This window comes from Rhinatrema bivittatum, chromosome 1 (genome assembly GCF_901001135.1).
Source record: "Rhinatrema bivittatum chromosome 1, aRhiBiv1.1, whole genome shotgun sequence".
In the NCBI taxonomy this organism is placed as follows: Eukaryota; Metazoa; Chordata; class Amphibia; order Gymnophiona; family Rhinatrematidae; genus Rhinatrema; species Rhinatrema bivittatum.
Window position 1 is genome coordinate 48,617,219 of NC_042615.1, and position 17,808 is coordinate 48,635,026.

At 49.1% G+C, this 17,808-nt stretch overlaps 1 protein-coding gene across 3 annotated transcripts in view; it reads right to left on the minus strand.

Annotated features, from left to right (window-relative positions):
- TTC29 (tetratricopeptide repeat domain 29) overlaps positions 1 to 17,808 on the minus strand; it is a 495,923-nt gene that overhangs the window by 339,743 nt on the left and 138,372 nt on the right. For all 3 annotated transcript variants that reach the window (XM_029603106.1, XM_029603173.1, XM_029603232.1), the window contains exon 4: positions 7,621 to 7,844. In XM_029603106.1, coding sequence (XP_029458966.1) covers positions 7,621 to 7,844 — 224 coding nt within the window. The remainder of the gene's footprint in view (positions 1 to 7,620; positions 7,845 to 17,808) is intronic.

The following is a 17,808-nucleotide window of genomic DNA, read 5'->3' on the forward strand; positions in this document are numbered from 1 at the left end:
AAGTGGCTGTTAATGCTGAGCTGGAAGGGACAGCAAATGGTACTACTGAAAAGACCACTATGGCCTCCTATGGAAGTATGATCATTTGTTGTGATGTCTTACCATAGCAGACTGTTCAGGAGCCCTCGAGAACTACTGCACTGCCATATTTTGGTCCTTTATCTTAACGAGTCTCTTCTGGAGCTTCTTGCCAAAAAGATTGTCCCTCATACAAGGGAGGTCAGCTCTTTTTTTGTGAATGCTCTCATGGATGCCACTTGCTTGAAGCCATACCATGCATTTAGCTCCAGTGGAGGCTGAGGAGGAATGTGAAACAGAAGCAAAAGATTTGTAGACTGATTGAAGTAGGTGATAGATGTCCTCTTCTGCATTCAGGAATGGTTGTGGATAATAGTTGCCTCTCTCAGTCATGGATAGACTGCACCATATAAAGTTGGTGGACAAAGCAGAGTTGCTTACCTGTAACAGGTGTTCTCACAGGACAGCAAGATGTAAGTCCTCACATTGGGTTCCATCCTGATGATGTCACCCATATCATGGAATACTTTTGTCAAAGTTTGTAGAACTTCGACTGGCACCTACTGGGCATGCCCAACATGGTACTAATCCTGCATCCAGCAGGAGTCTCCCTTCAGTCTCATTTATAGTAAAAGAGCGTGCGAAAAATAAAACAAATCGCAAGTGTACCCAAGTCCACGGGGTGGCTGGTGGGTTCCATGAGGACTAACATCCTGCTGTCCTGTGAGAACACCTGTTACAGGTAAGCAACTCTGCTTTCTCACAGGACAAGCTGGATGGTAGTCCTCACATATGGGTGAATAACGAGCTGAGGATGCCCGCGCATGTACCAAAAATACCCAAAGACATGCAACAGGCACAACAACAGGGTCGATGTTTGGAGAACGGGCAGCCTGAAAATTCCCAGCGGGCCATGGTAGGAAGTTGAGTATTAAGCTGAGAACAAATTGCGTAGAACTGACTGGCCAAAAAGAGAATCTTGTGCGCCAGCTTTGTCCAGGCAATAGTGGGCTGCGAAAATATGGAGAGAACTCCAAGTAGCAGTTTTGCAGATGTCAGTAAGAGGTACAACCCGAAGGTGTGCTACCAATGTTGCCATTGCTCTAATGGAATGCGACTTAACGCGTTCCTGCAACGGAAGGCCTGCTTGTTGGTAGCAGAAGGAAATACAGTCCGCCAACCAGGAAGACAGGATCTGCTTTCCCACCGGGGTACCCAGTTTAATTTTATCAAAGGAGACAAATAGCTGGGTGGACTTCCTATGGCCTGCAGTGTGTTCCAAATAAAAGGCTAGTGCACGTTTGCAGTCCAAGGAATGCACAGTCTACTCACATGGATGTGAGTGGGGTTTTGGAAAGAAAGTAGGAAAAACTATAGATTGATTTAGATGGATTTCAGAGACTACTTTTGGCAGAAATTTAGGATGCGTGCGGAGGACCACCCGAACATGATGAAACTTCGTATAAGGGGGGTATGTTACCAGTGCCTGTAGCTCACTGATCCTGCAGGCAGATGTTAAAGCTAAAAGGAAGAGTACCTTCCAAGTAAAATGTCGTAACTCACAGGAGTGCAGAGGCTCAAACGGAGGTTTCATGAATCTCGCTAAAACCACATTAAGGTCCCAAGCAGGGGCTGGTGGATGGAGAGGAGGCTTCAGGAGAAGCAATCCCTTCATATTACCGGTGTGATATGTACGATGAACATTGGTATAGAAAAACAAATAAATAAATAAATAAAGCGTACTACTAAGGGTTTGTCGAAATGGAGACATCCCCTGTACCTCGATGGAAGGCGACCACCGCACTGACATGCACTCTAATGGAGGAAGTTTGTAAACCCGACTCCGAGAGATACCAGAGGTAGTCTAAAAACTGAGCTGTGGGGCAGGTAAAAGGGTCTAACTCCTTTGAAGAGCACCACATTGAAAATCTTTTCCATTTAGAATAGGAAAATTAGTTCTTACCTGTTAATTTTCGTTCCTGTAGTACCACGGATCAGTCCAGACTGTGGGTTGAGCCTCCTTTCCAGCAGGTGGAGACAGACTAAAACTTGAAGGATGCCCTATATCAGGACAAAGCCTATCCTCTAACCCTTCAGTATAACGTTTGTCAAAGCAGAAAACAAGAAAACCAAAGTAGGATCAAGCAAGTAACCATAAAGCTCAATGGAGCAACTGTAGAAAAATGTAAGAAACATGGTCTAACTACCCGCTCTTGCATATTCTTGGCATGAGAACAACCAAGGCTTCCGGTGTTTTTGCTCAGTATTTTTGTACAAAAATGAGATGGTAGACTGTGCAGAACTGCAAGAAAAAACAGCTTCGAGAGGACAGAAAAAGACAAACAGGGAAGGGCGTCTGGACTGATCCGTGGTACTACAGGAACGAAAATTAACAGGTAAGAACTAATTTTCCTTTCCCTGTACGTACCCGGATCAGTCCAGACTGTGGGATGTACCAAAGCTTCCCTAAAACGGGTGGGACCAAGGCAGTCCTGCTCCAAGCACTTGTAGCCCAAAAGGACCGAAGGAGAGCTTACACATCCAGGCGATAGTGTCGAGCAAAAAGAAATAAAGACGCCCAAGTATGAACAGTGCAAATTGCCCATGAAGAGAAGAAGTGAACGTTCGCTCAAGAGGGAGCTCTAGAACGCAAAGAATGAGTCGGAAGACCCTCGGGGAAACGCCAGGCCATGACAAAGAACAACCGAAAAGATCACTTTCTGCAACCAGCGCACTAATGGGGACTCAGAAGCCAGCTTACCCCGATAGGACCCACTCCAGGGAACAGGAAGATGGACCGATGCACGAAGGCCATTGGGGACCAGGAAATAGCGCAAGAGAACTCGTATGGCAGCGAGGAAAAGGAGAGCCGTATGGCATCACGATAACGGGAACCGTCACCAGACGCAGGAGAAATGCGGAGAGTTCTGCCGACCAAAGGACAAAGAAGTTAGACGAAACTTCACCAAAAAGGAAGGGCCCGTACGAGGGCTACCCTGGAGTCGGAAGATCGCAAAAAGGGTTCCCGACAGGACAGTGCTTAGATCTGACGAGCAGAGGAGATAAGACCAGAAGACAGTCTTAAGCGTAAGTGCCTGCAAGGTGAAGCGACAGAGAGGGTCGAACAGAGCCGAACCGAGGGGTCCGAACAACCGAATTAAAACCTTACGACGGACAAGGTGGCGAGAAGGTGAACATAAATGCCTGACGCCCTTGAGAGTCCAAAACGCAAATGGGTGGCCGCTCAGAGACAACCTGCCACTCGGTCCAGGAAAGAGCCAAGGGGGTGGACTTGTAGCGCAGAGAATGAAAGAAAAGACCCTCAGAGAGACTGCCTCAAAGAAAGGATTAACGAGATCGGTGCGGAGTACGCCGAGGAACCAGACTCTGCACAAACCCACTCAAACACGTTCCAGATGCGCACATATGCCAGGGAGTCGACCGTTTCTGGGCCCGAAGCAAGGCGAAGACTGCCTCCTCCGAAAAACCCTCACACCGGAGGCATCGCCGTCCAAAAAGGCAGGGCGCTAGACCAGCATGAACGGCCCGGTCGCAAAAAATACAGGTCCCCAACTAGGGAGCCGAGGAAGAAGACGTCGCTGCAGAAGTCCAACCGGCGCTAGGTGGAGAAAAATCGCGAGCCAAGGCCAGAATGGCCCCTCGCTACCAGAACCATGGGACTCCGGTGGAGAACTATCCATCTGAGAACTTTCCCGATCAGAGACCCCGGGGGGGGGGGGGGGGAAGAATAGAAAAAGACGTACCGCCAGCCAAGGGAGAACCAAGCAACTACACCCGCCTAGCCATGGGCCCTCTAGCGGAAGAACTCATTTACCATGGTACAGAGAAGAGTCGCCATGAGGCCCAGGTGGGAGGGAACTACCTGTCGATGAAAGAACTATGGTTGAGCCAAAGAGTTCCAAATCCCAGGGATCTAGCGACTGACGGAGAAAACAACCTGAACATTCCCCTGGCCCGCTGAGTGGGAGGCCGCCGGGCACTGTAGGAGTCACTTTGCCCAGGCAAAGAGAAGGCTGGTGTCCAGGGCCACCCACGGACTGTGAATGCCACCTGGGTGATTGAGGCAAACCACGGTGGTGGAATTGTCGTCCAAGATCCGTAGCGCCTTGCTGCGTATGAGAGGAAGAAACTCCAGAAGAGCTAGGAACATCGCCTGAGCCTCCGTAATGTGCCAGCGAGACGGAGACGCTGGCCAGGTCTCCTGGGCATACTGGGAGAGGCTGCCCACACCTCGGCCCGGAAGACTGAAATCCATGGGTACCTACCGTCCACTAGGGAACTTGGAGAGGTAAGTCCGGTAGCAAAGGAAGAAGGGGGAATCTACCCCTGTAAGACGGCGACGGTAAAGCCCAAGGACGGGAGAACTGTGTGAGACTGTTCCGCCAGTGGCGCCAATGGGACAGCAAAGTTATCTAGAACAGTCGTATTGGAGCAAGGGCCCAAAGGACTAAGTCAATGGTAGGAGCCGAGGAGCCCGAGATCTGCAGGCAGACACAAGCTGTCAAAGAAGGAAGCAAGGGCAGACTCTGAAAATGGCTGAACAACTTGAGGGCCCGTGCACGAAGCAAGGAGGCCTTGCCTACCCGGGTGTCGAAGTGGATGCTCAGGTACTCTAACTCCGTGAAGGGCTGAAGATTGCTCTAAGGGAAATACAGGATCCACCCCAGGGACGCAAAGAGAGCTAGCACACGATACACCGATCGCCGACGAAGAACCTCCGCCTTGGCCCTGACGCGACAGACGCCTAGATAAGAGTAGACGAGGAGTCCTGCCCGGCGGAGAGCTGCTGCCATCAACACCTAGACATTGGTGAAGATGCAAGGTTCCATCGCAAGACCAAAGGGAGCACCCAGAACTCGAAGTCCCGGCGGAGGACGCGAATGCGAAGAGAATATGGCAGCCACGATGAAAATGGAGAATGGAATATGCCACTGTGAGAAACGAGTGGGATGAGGAATGTCCCGGGGCAGGACGGTACGAGTATGCTCACAGGGTGTGCATGCGGAGAAGCGGGAAATGAGTGTCCGGGTGACTCTTGTGAGGCCTAAGAGTGAATGAAGAAACTAGGATAGTGGCCTGTGGCAAGTACGTTGGCTGGGACTGGGGCCTCCGCTCCCAGACACAGGAGCTTGGTGGGGGTTTGCTCCACCATATGCCGCAGGGACCGAGCACCCGGGGGAACAGAAAAAGATCCCGACAAACTCGAGGAAGGCGAAGACGTACCTGTGTCTGAGAACGTCGAGGGCCCCCTGGTCCGACCGGATCCGGACTCAGTCCGCGGAGAGAAGGGAAAGGCAACCGCCTCAGAAGGGGGACCAAAGAATGAGGCAAAGACACTCCGGATTATGTGCAGGCGTAAGGATTGAGCGCGTGGGCTAACCCTCGGAAAGGGATGGCACCCACAAGAATGCTGTGACAGAAACTGCGATCAAGAAGGACAACACCCCCTGAGGAGTCACCATGCCCGCGTGGGGTATACCGACTCTGGCCCTGAAAGCATGGACTAGAGGGTATAAAGGACCAGGAATGGTTTTGGACAGGCCACCGGGAGCTGATGGCCCCTACCGTTCCCTAAGGTATGCAGTAGACTTCATTTGAGCCTAAAGGCAATGGCTCAGTTAGCCAGGACTCCAATGATGCAGAGGGAGAACTAGTAGGGGCTTCCAGTTGACTCTGAGGAGAAGCAACCTATTCCAAAAGGGCCCCTAATCAAGGGTTCTGGTGAGTTCACCCTTATAGGTGAGATCAGGACTCCAGTCTGTGGTATTGCTGTAGCAACAGTGGAAAGGAGAGGCTGGAATGTTCCTTCCACCTCTGTGATCAGATCTATAAAGAAACTCTTTACCAAATCTGTGATTTTGTCAAGCAACTGATGTGTCCTCTGGCCTAAGATAGATGGTAGGACATCATCTTCCGAGATAAGGATGGGCTCCTGCATAAGAATGTGTGGCCTGTTAGAAGTAAGCAGTATAACTGAGGATACTAGTTTTGTAGTCTCCAAGCATAATCCTTCCACAGCTAGTCTAAGCGGGGTGAGTGCCGTCGTTATTGGAGGGAGCATACACAACCTGAGCCCTTCCACTGCATACCTAAGATTGGCTGCGTAGAGCTGTCTTGGCAAAGCAGCTTGAGAGATAGAAGCCTGAGGTGGATACATTGGTGGCTTTGATGAGACAGAGTGCTTGGACACCTTTGATGTCTTGGCATGCTTCAATAATTCTTTGGAGATGCACATTAAGAATCCAATGCAGGTTGCATCAAGGATGCGCCATGTAGCCTTGCTCTGTGCATCATGAAATTGTTTGGTATAGAATCCCGAGCACCGTGACACTGAAGAGCAGAGGTGTCTGTGTGCATCGAGGCCGTACCCTTCAGTGACATCAGAGCTTTGAGCCTTGAGTGCTTTGGTGCATCGTGCATCAATGCTTTGTGCTTCAGGAGGTCCATATTCAAAAGCCATTTAGACAGATAACGTAATAGTTATCCATCTAAATGGCTTTCCTGGCTTTATTCAGCCTTTAGCCAGCCTTTAGCCAGCTAAAGGGCTTTTCGCATGCGATAAGCCCTTAACGCATGCGAAAACGCCTTATCGCATTTTGATAAATGACCCCCTAACTTTGCTATCCGGTCTGTATTTAATATAGACCTCCAATTGTATTCGTGCATTGAAACTGGTGCATTGTGCATCAGGTACACTGGAGCTCCATGCATAGAGTGCGTCATGCACTAAGTGTCTTGGTGCATCATGCACTGAGCACCTCAATGTGCCATGCATCTAATATATCAGTGGAAGATGTGTCCAGCGAATCAATGCATCTTGCATTGAGAGCGCCAATGCTATTTGCACCAACAGCACCAATGATGGATGTGTCGATGGTGCTAATGTACCTCTTCAATGCAGGCAGTGATGGCTCCAGTGATTGATGTCGCTTAGTTTTGATACAGAGTGGCTTGTGAAATTCAACCCTGGGCTTCAGCCTCAGCGGATAAGGGCGTTTTAGAGGAGTTCTTGCTCAATTCTTTACCCAGTGAGGCAGACGAAACCTTACTGCAATTCCATGTAGTTCCTCAGTGCAAAATGCCCTGAAATGATGTGAGTGTAGAGACCTCTGTCCACAGGCAGGGCAGTTTTTCTGGTCATGGTCCAGACTGAAGTATTGTTAACAGTTTGTGCCCATTGGTGAGGGACATAATTTTTCCACAGATACAACTTTTAAAGCTGCTAATTACTGATGATTTCTTTTTCTGGCTGAACATGATGGAAAAGAATGGCTTCATTCCTTTGTTGGTTTTGTTTTATGCAGTGTTCCCTGATTCTGAGTGACAAGAATTTGAGAATTCCCCAACTTGACTGGTTCCCTGATAGATACTTTTTTGAAAATTTACCTCAGTGAATCAAGCTCTTTGTGTTCATGGAAAAAAATGCTTAGCACATCAGGTCCATATATCTTGGCTGACTAAAGCTAATTATCTGAGAATTTACAATAATATTTCAAATTCATACAAATAATTTGGAATCCTCCCTCAGACACCCTCTGCTGCAGCTCCTGTTGTTCTGTTACTCACAATTCCTCCATTTACCTGTTCGCTGGGCTGCCTCAGCCCTGGTCAAGAAGTATTGAAGCTGATCCAGCTTATCATGCTGTTCCTCTAGGGGCGTCTCTAGCCATATATCTGACCCAGGTCCTCCAGCCTCCCTCAAGCATTTCCTTTTTTCAATCAGATTGAAGATCTCTGAGAAAGACTTGTGATATCCTTCTTGCAGCATCTCTATGCTGATGTTCTGTTTGTGTGAACTCCTATAACTGAGAATAAAAAAAAGACAATATATTTGAAGGGTTACTTAAATTCATACTGTTAAATGTTTTTTTCCCCATTAAAAAAATAGACATTTTAAGCCATCTCCTGAAGACAATATAAGGGAATTCATATAAATAAGATATATGTTTTAAAATTTTTAAATAAATTTTAATTATCTATAACAATGATACTATGACCTGATAAATGATGCTATGACCTGAAAATAGTTGCAGCCTTAAAGGTACATTTTCTAAATGTTACACTTTAAAAATTAGCATATACATGCGTAAGCAGCCTCTACACATGTCCTCCATATTTTATAAATGGAGAAAATACATGTGATTTTCACTTTCACACACTCATATATGTGTGTAAATAAGGGACGGTCTAGGGTGTTCTGGGGTGGGGTTAACAGTTACAGTTACGCGCATTTTCCAACTTCCTCATGTATTTTTACATCTGATAATTATCTGGCGTAAGTGACATTAAATGTGTGGGTGGGAGATTTATTTAACACTTTTATATACCGATATTCATGTAAGAAATTACATATCATTTCGGTTTACAATATAACAATAACTAGCATGTAAGAATGCTTTTACATTTAACAAGGAATAAGTAACTTGGAGCAATGGAAAAGGTATCAAAGCAACATTTAAATAGTGGGGTCTTTCATGATGCCAGAGAATAGCTGGCAGAAGATCTGAGGGCATAAAGAAATAACTTAGGGTGAGGGATAAGGAACATAATAGGAAATATCATCTGCAAGGTTGGGGTACTGATCAAAGCGCTAGACTGTTGGTATGAAGGTAAAACGTACTAAGAAGATCCCATGCGTAGATGAAAGGCTCGGCCGAACAGCCAAGTTTTGAGTCTCTTTTTGAAGGTCAAGTGGCAATATTCTTGTCTAAGATCTGGGGGAAGAGAGTTCCATTGAGCCGGGCCTGAAGTGGACAGAGCTCGTTTACTTAAGGAAGTTTTAATGGGTGGGGCCAAGAGGGTATTTCTGTAAGCGGATCTCACCGGTCTGGAGGGTAAATGTGGTTGAAACGGGATGTTGAGCTCCAAGGGCATGAGATTGTGAATGGTTTTGTGAATAGTTGTTAGTACTTTGTACATGATTCTGAATTTAATTGGGAGCCAGTGCAGGTTCATCAGGATGGGAGTAATATGATCTCTTTTGTTGGTTTTAGTCAAAATCCTGGCCGAGGCGTTTTGAAGCATCTGTAAAGGTTTAATGGTGTTTGCTGGAAGGCCGAGTAAAAGTGAATTGCAATAGTCAATTTTAGAGAAGATAATTGATTGTAGAACTGAACGGTAGTCTTGGAAGTGGAGTAGTGGTCTCAGCCGTTTTAGTACTTGTAATTTAAAAAAGCCTTCCTTTGTGTTGTTATTGATTAATCTTTTTAGGTTCAATTGGTTATTCATTAAGACTCCGAGGTTTCTGACTTGAGAAGAGAGGAATGTTTGTCTAGTGGGGAGCGAGTTGGAAGGTGCATAATTGCCATCCTGTGCGACGAGGAGTAGTTCCGTTTTATTTGTGTTAAGGATTAAGTTAAGGCTTGTGAGGAGGTTGTTGATATCTTGAAGGCAGTTGTTCCAGAAGTCTAGGGTTTTTTGTAGTGATTCCGTCAGTGGAATGAGTACTTGTACGTCGTCTGCGTATATGTAATGCGTTAGCTTTAGTTTAGAGAGGAGTTGGCAAAGCGGTAAGAGATAAATGTTGAAGAGGGTAGGGGATAAGGATGAGCCCTGAGGGACTCCCAGTGAAGAACTGACAGGGTGAGATTCTTTATTATTGATCTTGACTTTGTAAAATCTGTTTTGGAGGAATGACTTGAACCAACTGTGTACAGTGCCTTTGATACCTGTCACGATCAGGTCCCTCCGCTCAGCATGCTGTGGGGCTTTGCTGGGCTTCAGGCCTCTGGCTTCGCTCCTATGACACGTCTTGTCCCCTTGCACAGCTCATGCATAGCGCTGCTATGGACTCCTCACAGCCTCTAGTCAGAGTGCCAGGCCCAGTCCTGGCACTCCCAAGCAGTACACAGAAAAAGGATCTTAATCAATAAGGAGTTTAATGTGGTGCTATAGCTCAGCGGCTGCAGCCTTATATTAATGCGGGGTTGTCCTTACAAGCCCCAGGGTAAACAGCATTTAAAACACAATTCCCTTCCCGCCTGTCTCATACATCCATACAGCAATAAAGGATTTACCATCCCCCAACCTCCTGGTTATTCCACCTCCATAGAGGAACAGCTGGAGCTTTGCTCTCCCCAGCTTACCTCCATCTCCTCCTCCAGAGACTCTGAGGAGCCGGGCTTTTGTGGCCAGGTCCACCACGGGGGCACGCCCTCTTCCTCAGCCTCCATAGATTCTGCTGAGTCATAGGGATCAGTCCCAATTTCCTCCACCTGTTCCTGCTCAGGCTCCAGCCCGGGGTCAGGTGTTGGTTCGGGGAACCTGGGAAGTGTAGTCTTTGCTACCTTCCTCAGCGCCCTCCGGTGGCTAAGTTTGGTACCACTAGCTTCTACTCGGCCGTGTCTCAGCTGTTTGTGCCCCGGGCCAGGTTGTACTGCATCACACACACCCCCCCTTTTAAAAACCCTGGAACTCCTCACCCGAGTTCCAGTCTTCTCCCCCAACCGGGAAAGGAAATCAGCATTAACATGATCCCTACCGGCTCTGTGTCTAACCTCAAAGCGATAGGTTTGGAGGGTAAGATACCACCTGGTTAATCGGGCATTGGACTCTTTCATGACGTGCAACCGTTTTAAGGGTGCATGGTCCGTCACTAACACAAAGGGGCGCCCCGCCAGGTAATATTTTAGTGTTTCAATAGCCCACTTAACGGCTAGACATTCTTTCTCAATAGTGGCATATTTTTCCTCATGGGGGTGAAGTCTCCTGCTAAGGTACAAGACCGGGTGTTCCTCCCCTTTGTCCACTTGGGAGAGAACTGCCCCCAACCCACACCCTGAGGCATCAGTCTGTAACAGAAATGGTAACGTGAAGTCAACCGCCTTCAACACGGGATCTCGGCACAAGGCCCGTTTAAGTCCCTCCACCCTCTCTACCTCCAGTGGGCCCCACCGCAACTTGTTTGGGGTCCCCTTCCTTAACATGTCATTTAAAGGGGTGGCCAGATCTGCAAAGTGTGGTATGAACCGTCTGTAATATCCAATTAGCCCTAAAAAGGCTCGGAGCTGCTTCTGGGTCTCGGGCAGCGGGTAATCCCGAATGCACTCCACCTTATCCAGCAAGGGTTTCACCACCCCTCGCCCCACCAGATGTCCTAGGTATTTAACCTCTCGTTGGGCAATCCTACATTTAGCCGGGTTGGCCGTCAACCCCGCATCCCTAAGCGACTGCAGTACCGCTCTGACCCTTTTTAGATGTGATTCCCACTCAGTGGAGTATATAATGACGTCGTCCATATAGGCCGCTGTATACGCTATATGGGGGCGTAACACCAGGTTTAGGAGGCGCTGACAAGAAGCCGCAGCTCCTTGCAGTCCAAACGGCATACGCACGAACTGAAACAGCCCTGCTGGGGTAGCAAACGCTGTTTTCTCCCGCGAGGACTTGGCCAAGGGAATCTGCCAATATCCCTTGGTCAGGTCCAGAGTGGTTAAATACTGAGCCCGTCCCAGCCTCTCTACTAGTTCGTCAACTCGTGGCATGGGGTAGGCATCAAAAGTGGATATCGCGTTAACCAACCGGAAATCTATACAGAAACGTAAAGTTCCATCTGGCTTAGGCACCAGGACAATGGGGCTACACCAGGCGCTACTGGACTCTTCAATGACCCCCAGTTGCAACATCTCCTCAACCTGCCTTCTAACCTCATCCTGCATGGCTTCAGGGAGGCGATAGGGCCTCCTCCTAACCACCTGTCCTGGCGGTGTTGTTATCTCATGCGTGATTAGCGTGGTTCGTCCTGGCAACGGGGAGAACACGTCTTTGGCCTGTTCAACTATCTCCTGTATTTGGGTTCTTTGCCTGGGAGTTAGCTCCTCCCCTATCTGGACCTCGTCTTTTTTACTAAGTTCCCCTACTTGTGGACCTAAATCCACCTCTTCCTCGGATATCGTATCCGTGGACATACTTTGCCTCTCTACCCAAGGTTTCAGCAAATTGACGTGGTACACCTGGGGTCGCTTAAGTCCTACCTTGACTTGATAATTTAGGGGCCCCAGGTGCCTTAAAATTGTCCCTGGGCCCTTCCACTTGGCCAAAAGTTTGTTAGGGGACGTAGGCACCAATATTAAGACCTGATCTCCCTCTTGAAATTCCCGGTCCCTAGCCCCGCGGTCATAGTAGGTCTTCTGCCTTTCTTGAGCCTGCTCGAGATTTTCCTTGGCCAAACCCAGGGCAGTCTCAGCATGCTGCCTAATACCCCCAATGTAACTTATGATGTCCTGAGGTTCCGCCTCGGCCCCTGTCCACTGCTCGTGTATGACATCCAGCAGACCCCGGGGTTGTCTCCCAAAAATAAGTTCAAAAGGTGAGAACCCTGTGGAAGCTTGGGGCACCTCCCTGGAGGCAAACAAGAATGGGATGAGGCGATCCCAATTACTAGCATCTTTTTCTAGACAACTGCGCATCATGGACTTCAGGGTTTGATTATAGCGCTCCACTAACCCGTCAGTCTGGGGGTGGTATGCTGAGGTTCGTATATGTTTAATGCCGAACTGGGCCCATAGGCCTGCTAATTCCCGGGACATAAAATTGGTACCCCTGTCTGTCAGTAGTTCACGTGGAAAGCCGAACTGGCAAAATATCCTTATCAACTCCAGGGCTACCACCCTTGCCCCAGTAGACCTCAAAGGGACGGCCCACGGAAATCTGGTCACGTAGTCTAATACCACGAGAATATACTGATGACCGCGTTTACTTTTTTCTATCGGTCCAATGATGTCTACCGCTACCCGATCCATTGGTTCATGTACTACCGGCACGGGTACCAGGGGTGCCTTAGGGGGGGCCCTTGGGGCGACCAACTGACAGTTGGGGCACGAGCTGCAAAACTTCTTAACTGTGCTGTAAATACCTGGCCAGAAGAATCGCCGCTTGACACGGGCTAAGGTGCTATGCAGGCCTAAGTGCCCGGCCAGGGGATGGTCATGCGCCAGTGACATGACTTCGGGTTGAACCCGTAGGGGCACTAACAGTTGTTTATGCGGTCCCTGTCCCTGCAGTCCTTCCTCTACCCTGTAAAGTAATCCCTTCTGGACCATAAAGTAGGGGTATATCATAGCCTCTTTATTAGCGAGCTGTTGTATAGATACTTTAGCCTTTTCCCAGGCCACCTTCAAGGCTGGGTCCTTAACCTGCTCCTCTCTAAACTCTGGGAACTGGGCTAGCAGGGTGCCTATCATTTCTTTAGTGGACCCCGCGTCCTCACCTTCCTCTGGGCCAGTCTGTCTCCTCTTCTCCCTCTTTCTCTCCGCTCGGGGCTTACGACTAACCCCGGGAGTTTCCACCACCTCCCCCTCCTCAAAGGGAAAAATCTCTCCTAGAGGGGGTTCATGCTCACGTACCTCTTGTGTCTGGGCTTGGGCTCTTGTGGTTATCAAAGTTTGCCTGCCCGCCAACACCTCCGCAAGGTGCCTCCACTCTCTCCCCAAAATGAGGGGCACCGGCAATCCTTCCACTATGGCTATCTCTACGATGTCCTCATGGGTTTTCCAACGCACCAGTACCTCATGTACCGGGTACCTAACGGCCGTACCATGTACACATCGTATCACCACCTCCCCTTTTTGGGCTTGGGGCATCTTGAGTCCCAAAGCCACAGCCAGTTTCTTAGAGAGCAGCGCCTGATTAGTGCCAGTGTCTATTAAGGCCTGCACTGGCTGACCATTAACCTGAACCTGCTGAAAGTAGGGATTCGGGTCTCTGGATACTGCTTCCTCCCTTCGCTCCGGTGGGTGGGCATATGCGGTCGCTAAGCGTGGACACTCCCTTTTGAAGTGCCCAGCTCCCCCACAATGGAAACATCGCCCTGGGGCTGGCCTTACCCCCGCCTCCCGTCCTGGGCCTGTCTCTTCCTGCGGTCCACCCCTTCCACCGGGCACCTGTAAGGGACCTCTCTGATTCCTTGCAACCCCTTGACTACCTGCCTTGCTCAGACCTGGTCCTTTAGACCCTTTCTCTTTGTTGGAGGATGCGCCACCTCCCATAGCTGCTTCTGCCTCCAAGTATCTCTCTGTATTCACTATCGCCCTCTCGAGCCCACTTGCTCCTTGGCGAATCACCCAGCTCCTCATTGGAGGTGGTAGTGCTCCTATATACTGTTCTAGCACTATCAGCTCCATGAGCTTAGTCACCGTTTTCCCTTCGGGTTCTAGCCATCTATATGCGAGGTCCTTCAAATGCTGGGCCAGGGCCCGAGGTCTGTCTTTCGGCTGTAACCAGGTTTCCCTGAATCGGCGCCGATACCAATCCTGGGTTATACCCAGTCGGTCCAAGATGGCTGTCTTCAGCAAGGCATAGTTCATGGCCTGCTCCGGGGCCAAAGCCCTATATGCGGCTTGGGCCTCGCCTGTTAAACAAGGGGCCAACCGGGCAGACCATTGTTCTCTGGGCCAACCAGCCACGCTAGCCACCCGTTCAAACGTGACCAGGAAGGCCTCAGGGTCATCCCCTGGACCCATCTTCTCTAGGTGGATACCGTGCATGAGGTCCATCCGGCCTACTCCGCCAGTCCCAGTCATCGAGTGTGGGGTACCTGCTGTTCCGGTAGCCTGCTGGGCGGCCCAGAGCTGGGTGACCTTGCGCTGCTCCTCCAACATCTGGATCAACGGGAGCTGTTGCTGCTGCTGGTGATCCATCAGGCGCTGAATCATGTGCTGCATGGCTTCTTGCTGCTGCTGTATCTGGGTTGCCATCCATTTTAGCACTTCCTCGGTCGCCATGCCTGGAAACAACACGAAAAAACACCAAGTGTGGCCGTACAACACCAGCCCCCTTCGGCTCTCGCAGAGTCGTACTTCTCCTCGGGTCCCACCCCTTAGCTCTGGACGCTTACCAGAAACTAAAAGTGGCAAGACTTTTTTTTTTTTTTTTTTCTGTTTTCCCCCCGGCTTCAGTGAGCAATCCTGGCCCGACACCCTCCTTCACCTTTACCTTCACTAGGTCAGTAGAAGCACAGGTAGTTGACTGCTGGGTCCGCCCTCCAGTCAGCGAGTTTCAAGGATCCCACTGCTACCACCATTTGTCACGATCAGGTCCCTCCGCTCAGCATGCTGTGGGGCTTTGCTGGGCTTCAGGCCTCTGGCTTCGCTCCTATGACACGTCTTGTCCCCTTGCACAGCTCATGCATAGCGCTGCTATGGACTCCTCACAGCCTCTAGTCAGAGTGCCAGGCCCAGTCCTGGCACTCCCAAGCAGTACACAGAAAAAGGATCTTAATCAATAAGGAGTTTAATGTGGTGCTGTAGCTCAGCGGCTGCAGCCTTATATTAATGCGGGGTTGTCCTTACAAGCCCCAGGGTAAACAGCATTTAAAACACAATTCCCTTCCCGCCTGTCTCATACATCCATACAGCAATATAGGATTTACCATCCCCCAACCTCCTGGTTATTCCACCTCCATAGAGGAACAGCTGGAGCTTTCCTCTCCCCAGCTTACCTCCATCTCCTCCTCCAGAGACTCTGAGGAGCCGGGCTTTTGTGGCCAGGTCCACCACGGGGGCACGCCCTCTTCCTCAGCCTCCATAGATTCTGCTGAGTCATAGGGATCAGTCCCAATTTCCTCCACCTGTTCCTGCTCAGGCTCCAGCCCGGGGTCAGGTGTTGGTTCGGGGAACCTGGGAAGTGTAGTCTTTGCTACCTTCCTCAGCGCCCTCCGGTGGCTAAGTTTGGTACCACTAGCTTCTACTCGGCCGTGTCTCAGCTGTTTCTGCCCCGGGCCAGGTCGTACTGCATCACATACCGATGTCAGTAAGTCGCTCCAAGAGTACTGAGTGGTTCACTGTATCGAAGGCAGCTGAAAGATCGAGGTGAATGAGAAGACAGGGTTGTTTTTTTTTCAAGATTCAGAAGTAAGGTGTCAGAGAGATTAATAGGGCTTCAGTACTTCGAGCTTTCCGGAAGCCAAACTGCGAGTAGGTTAGGATTTTGTTGTCTTCTAGATAGTCCGATAGCTGTTTGTTGACTATTTTTTCTAAGACTTTAGAGATAAAGGGGAGGTTAGCTATGGGACGGAAGTTGGCCGGGTCGTCAGAGGACAGGTTGGGTTTTTTTAGAAGAGGTTTTAGAATTGCGAGTTTCAGGAGGTCTGGAACTATGCCTTGTGTTAATGAGCAGTTATTGATCTCTGAAATAGGTTTGGCGACAGTTTTTGGAATGGAGATGAGCAGGTTACAAGGGATCGTGTCCGTGGGGTGCGAGGCCGGTTTTAGCTTCTTTAGTACTGTTTCGATCTCAAGGGAGGATGTCAGTTCGAAGTTTTCCAAGCTAGAGGTATGTTGGATATATGTAGAGAAAGAGGGTGAAGGAATAGGACCAGTATAGGTTTTTACTGGTGTGATCAGATCGGTGATTTTTTTCTTAAAGTAGGTGGCGAGTTCTGAGGCTTTGCTAGCTGCTTGCTCGTCTGGAATGGTCGTGGGGGAAGGTTTGGTAAGGGACGAGACGAGTGAGAATAACGCTTTCGGGTCGAAAATGAAGTGGTGGATTTTTCGTGAAAAGAAATCTCTTTTTGTGCGGAGGATGGATATCCTGTAGCGGTGCATGAGTGATTTATATGCCTCCTGGTTCGGTGTTGAAGGATTCTTTCGCCATAGGTGTTCACAGCTTCTAAGCTCGTTTGAGGGTTTTTAATTGAGGGGTGTACCAAGGTTTCCTGTTGTCAGCACTTAGGTGAAGAGCTTTAGTGGTTAGTGGATAGGTTGTGTCTGCAACTTCCTTGGTGATCTTAATCCAGGAGGATGAAGCTGACTCTGCGTCAGAGAGGTCCAGATGGTCTAAAGCTGCGGAAAGGTGCGAGCTAAGGATGTCAGGGTTGCATAGTTTCCTGAATTGGATGATGGATTTTTGTCTCGGTTGGCGGATGGGTTGGAGGTTCTTCAGAGTTGTGGCAATCAGTCTGTGATCCGACCATGGGACCGGAGAGCATGTCGTAGGTGTGGAGGTGGTGAGGCTTTCATTTAAAAAGATTAAGTCCAGTGTATGTCCTGCTTTGTGTGTCGGATCTTTGATGATTTGTTTGAACCCCATAAATTTAAGCATAGTGAGAAAGGTTTCACAGTTGGAAGACTGAGGAGTTGTGTCCACATGGAGGTTGAAGTCTCCCATAAAGATAGCAGGGGTATCCAAGTTAATGTGCTTAGCTATTAGTTCTATTAAAGGGGATGGGTCCGATTCAAGGCTTCCAGGAGGGGCATATGAGAGGCCGATTTGAAGGTGTTTGGATTTGAAAACCGCAAATTCAAGGGAGGTTGAGGAGTTTGTGAATTGAAGACCTAGTCCTAGTTCTTTTTTTGCTGCTAGTAGCAGACCGCCGCCTCTTTTTTTGATTCTGGGGATAGAGAAGACATCATAGGAAAGAGTCGGGAGTTGGTTGATTAATGCAGTGTCTTCAGGTTTCATCCATGTTTCGGTAATCGCGCAGAGGTCCGGTTTTGCTTCAGTTAGGTCGTCATAGAGAAGGTGAGTTTTTTTCGACAGGGATTGTGCATTAAGTAAGGTTAACGAAAGTATAGTGAGGCCCAGAAATTGGTTTAGAGGTGAGGTCATGATTGGGATAAGTTTTCTGTAGAGTGTTGGGAGGAACTTGGATTTTCCGCTGGTGGAAGATTATCGGGATAGTGAGAGTGGGCATGTTGAATATTGTAAGGGGAGAAAAAAGTTGAACTGCTGAGAGGTACTGCAGTGGAATGGATCACCAGAAGGGGAGCTAGATAGGGAGATCTTGGTTGTAAGGGAGCCTTCAGGAGCTCGGGTCTGGGGCGGTTATCTGTA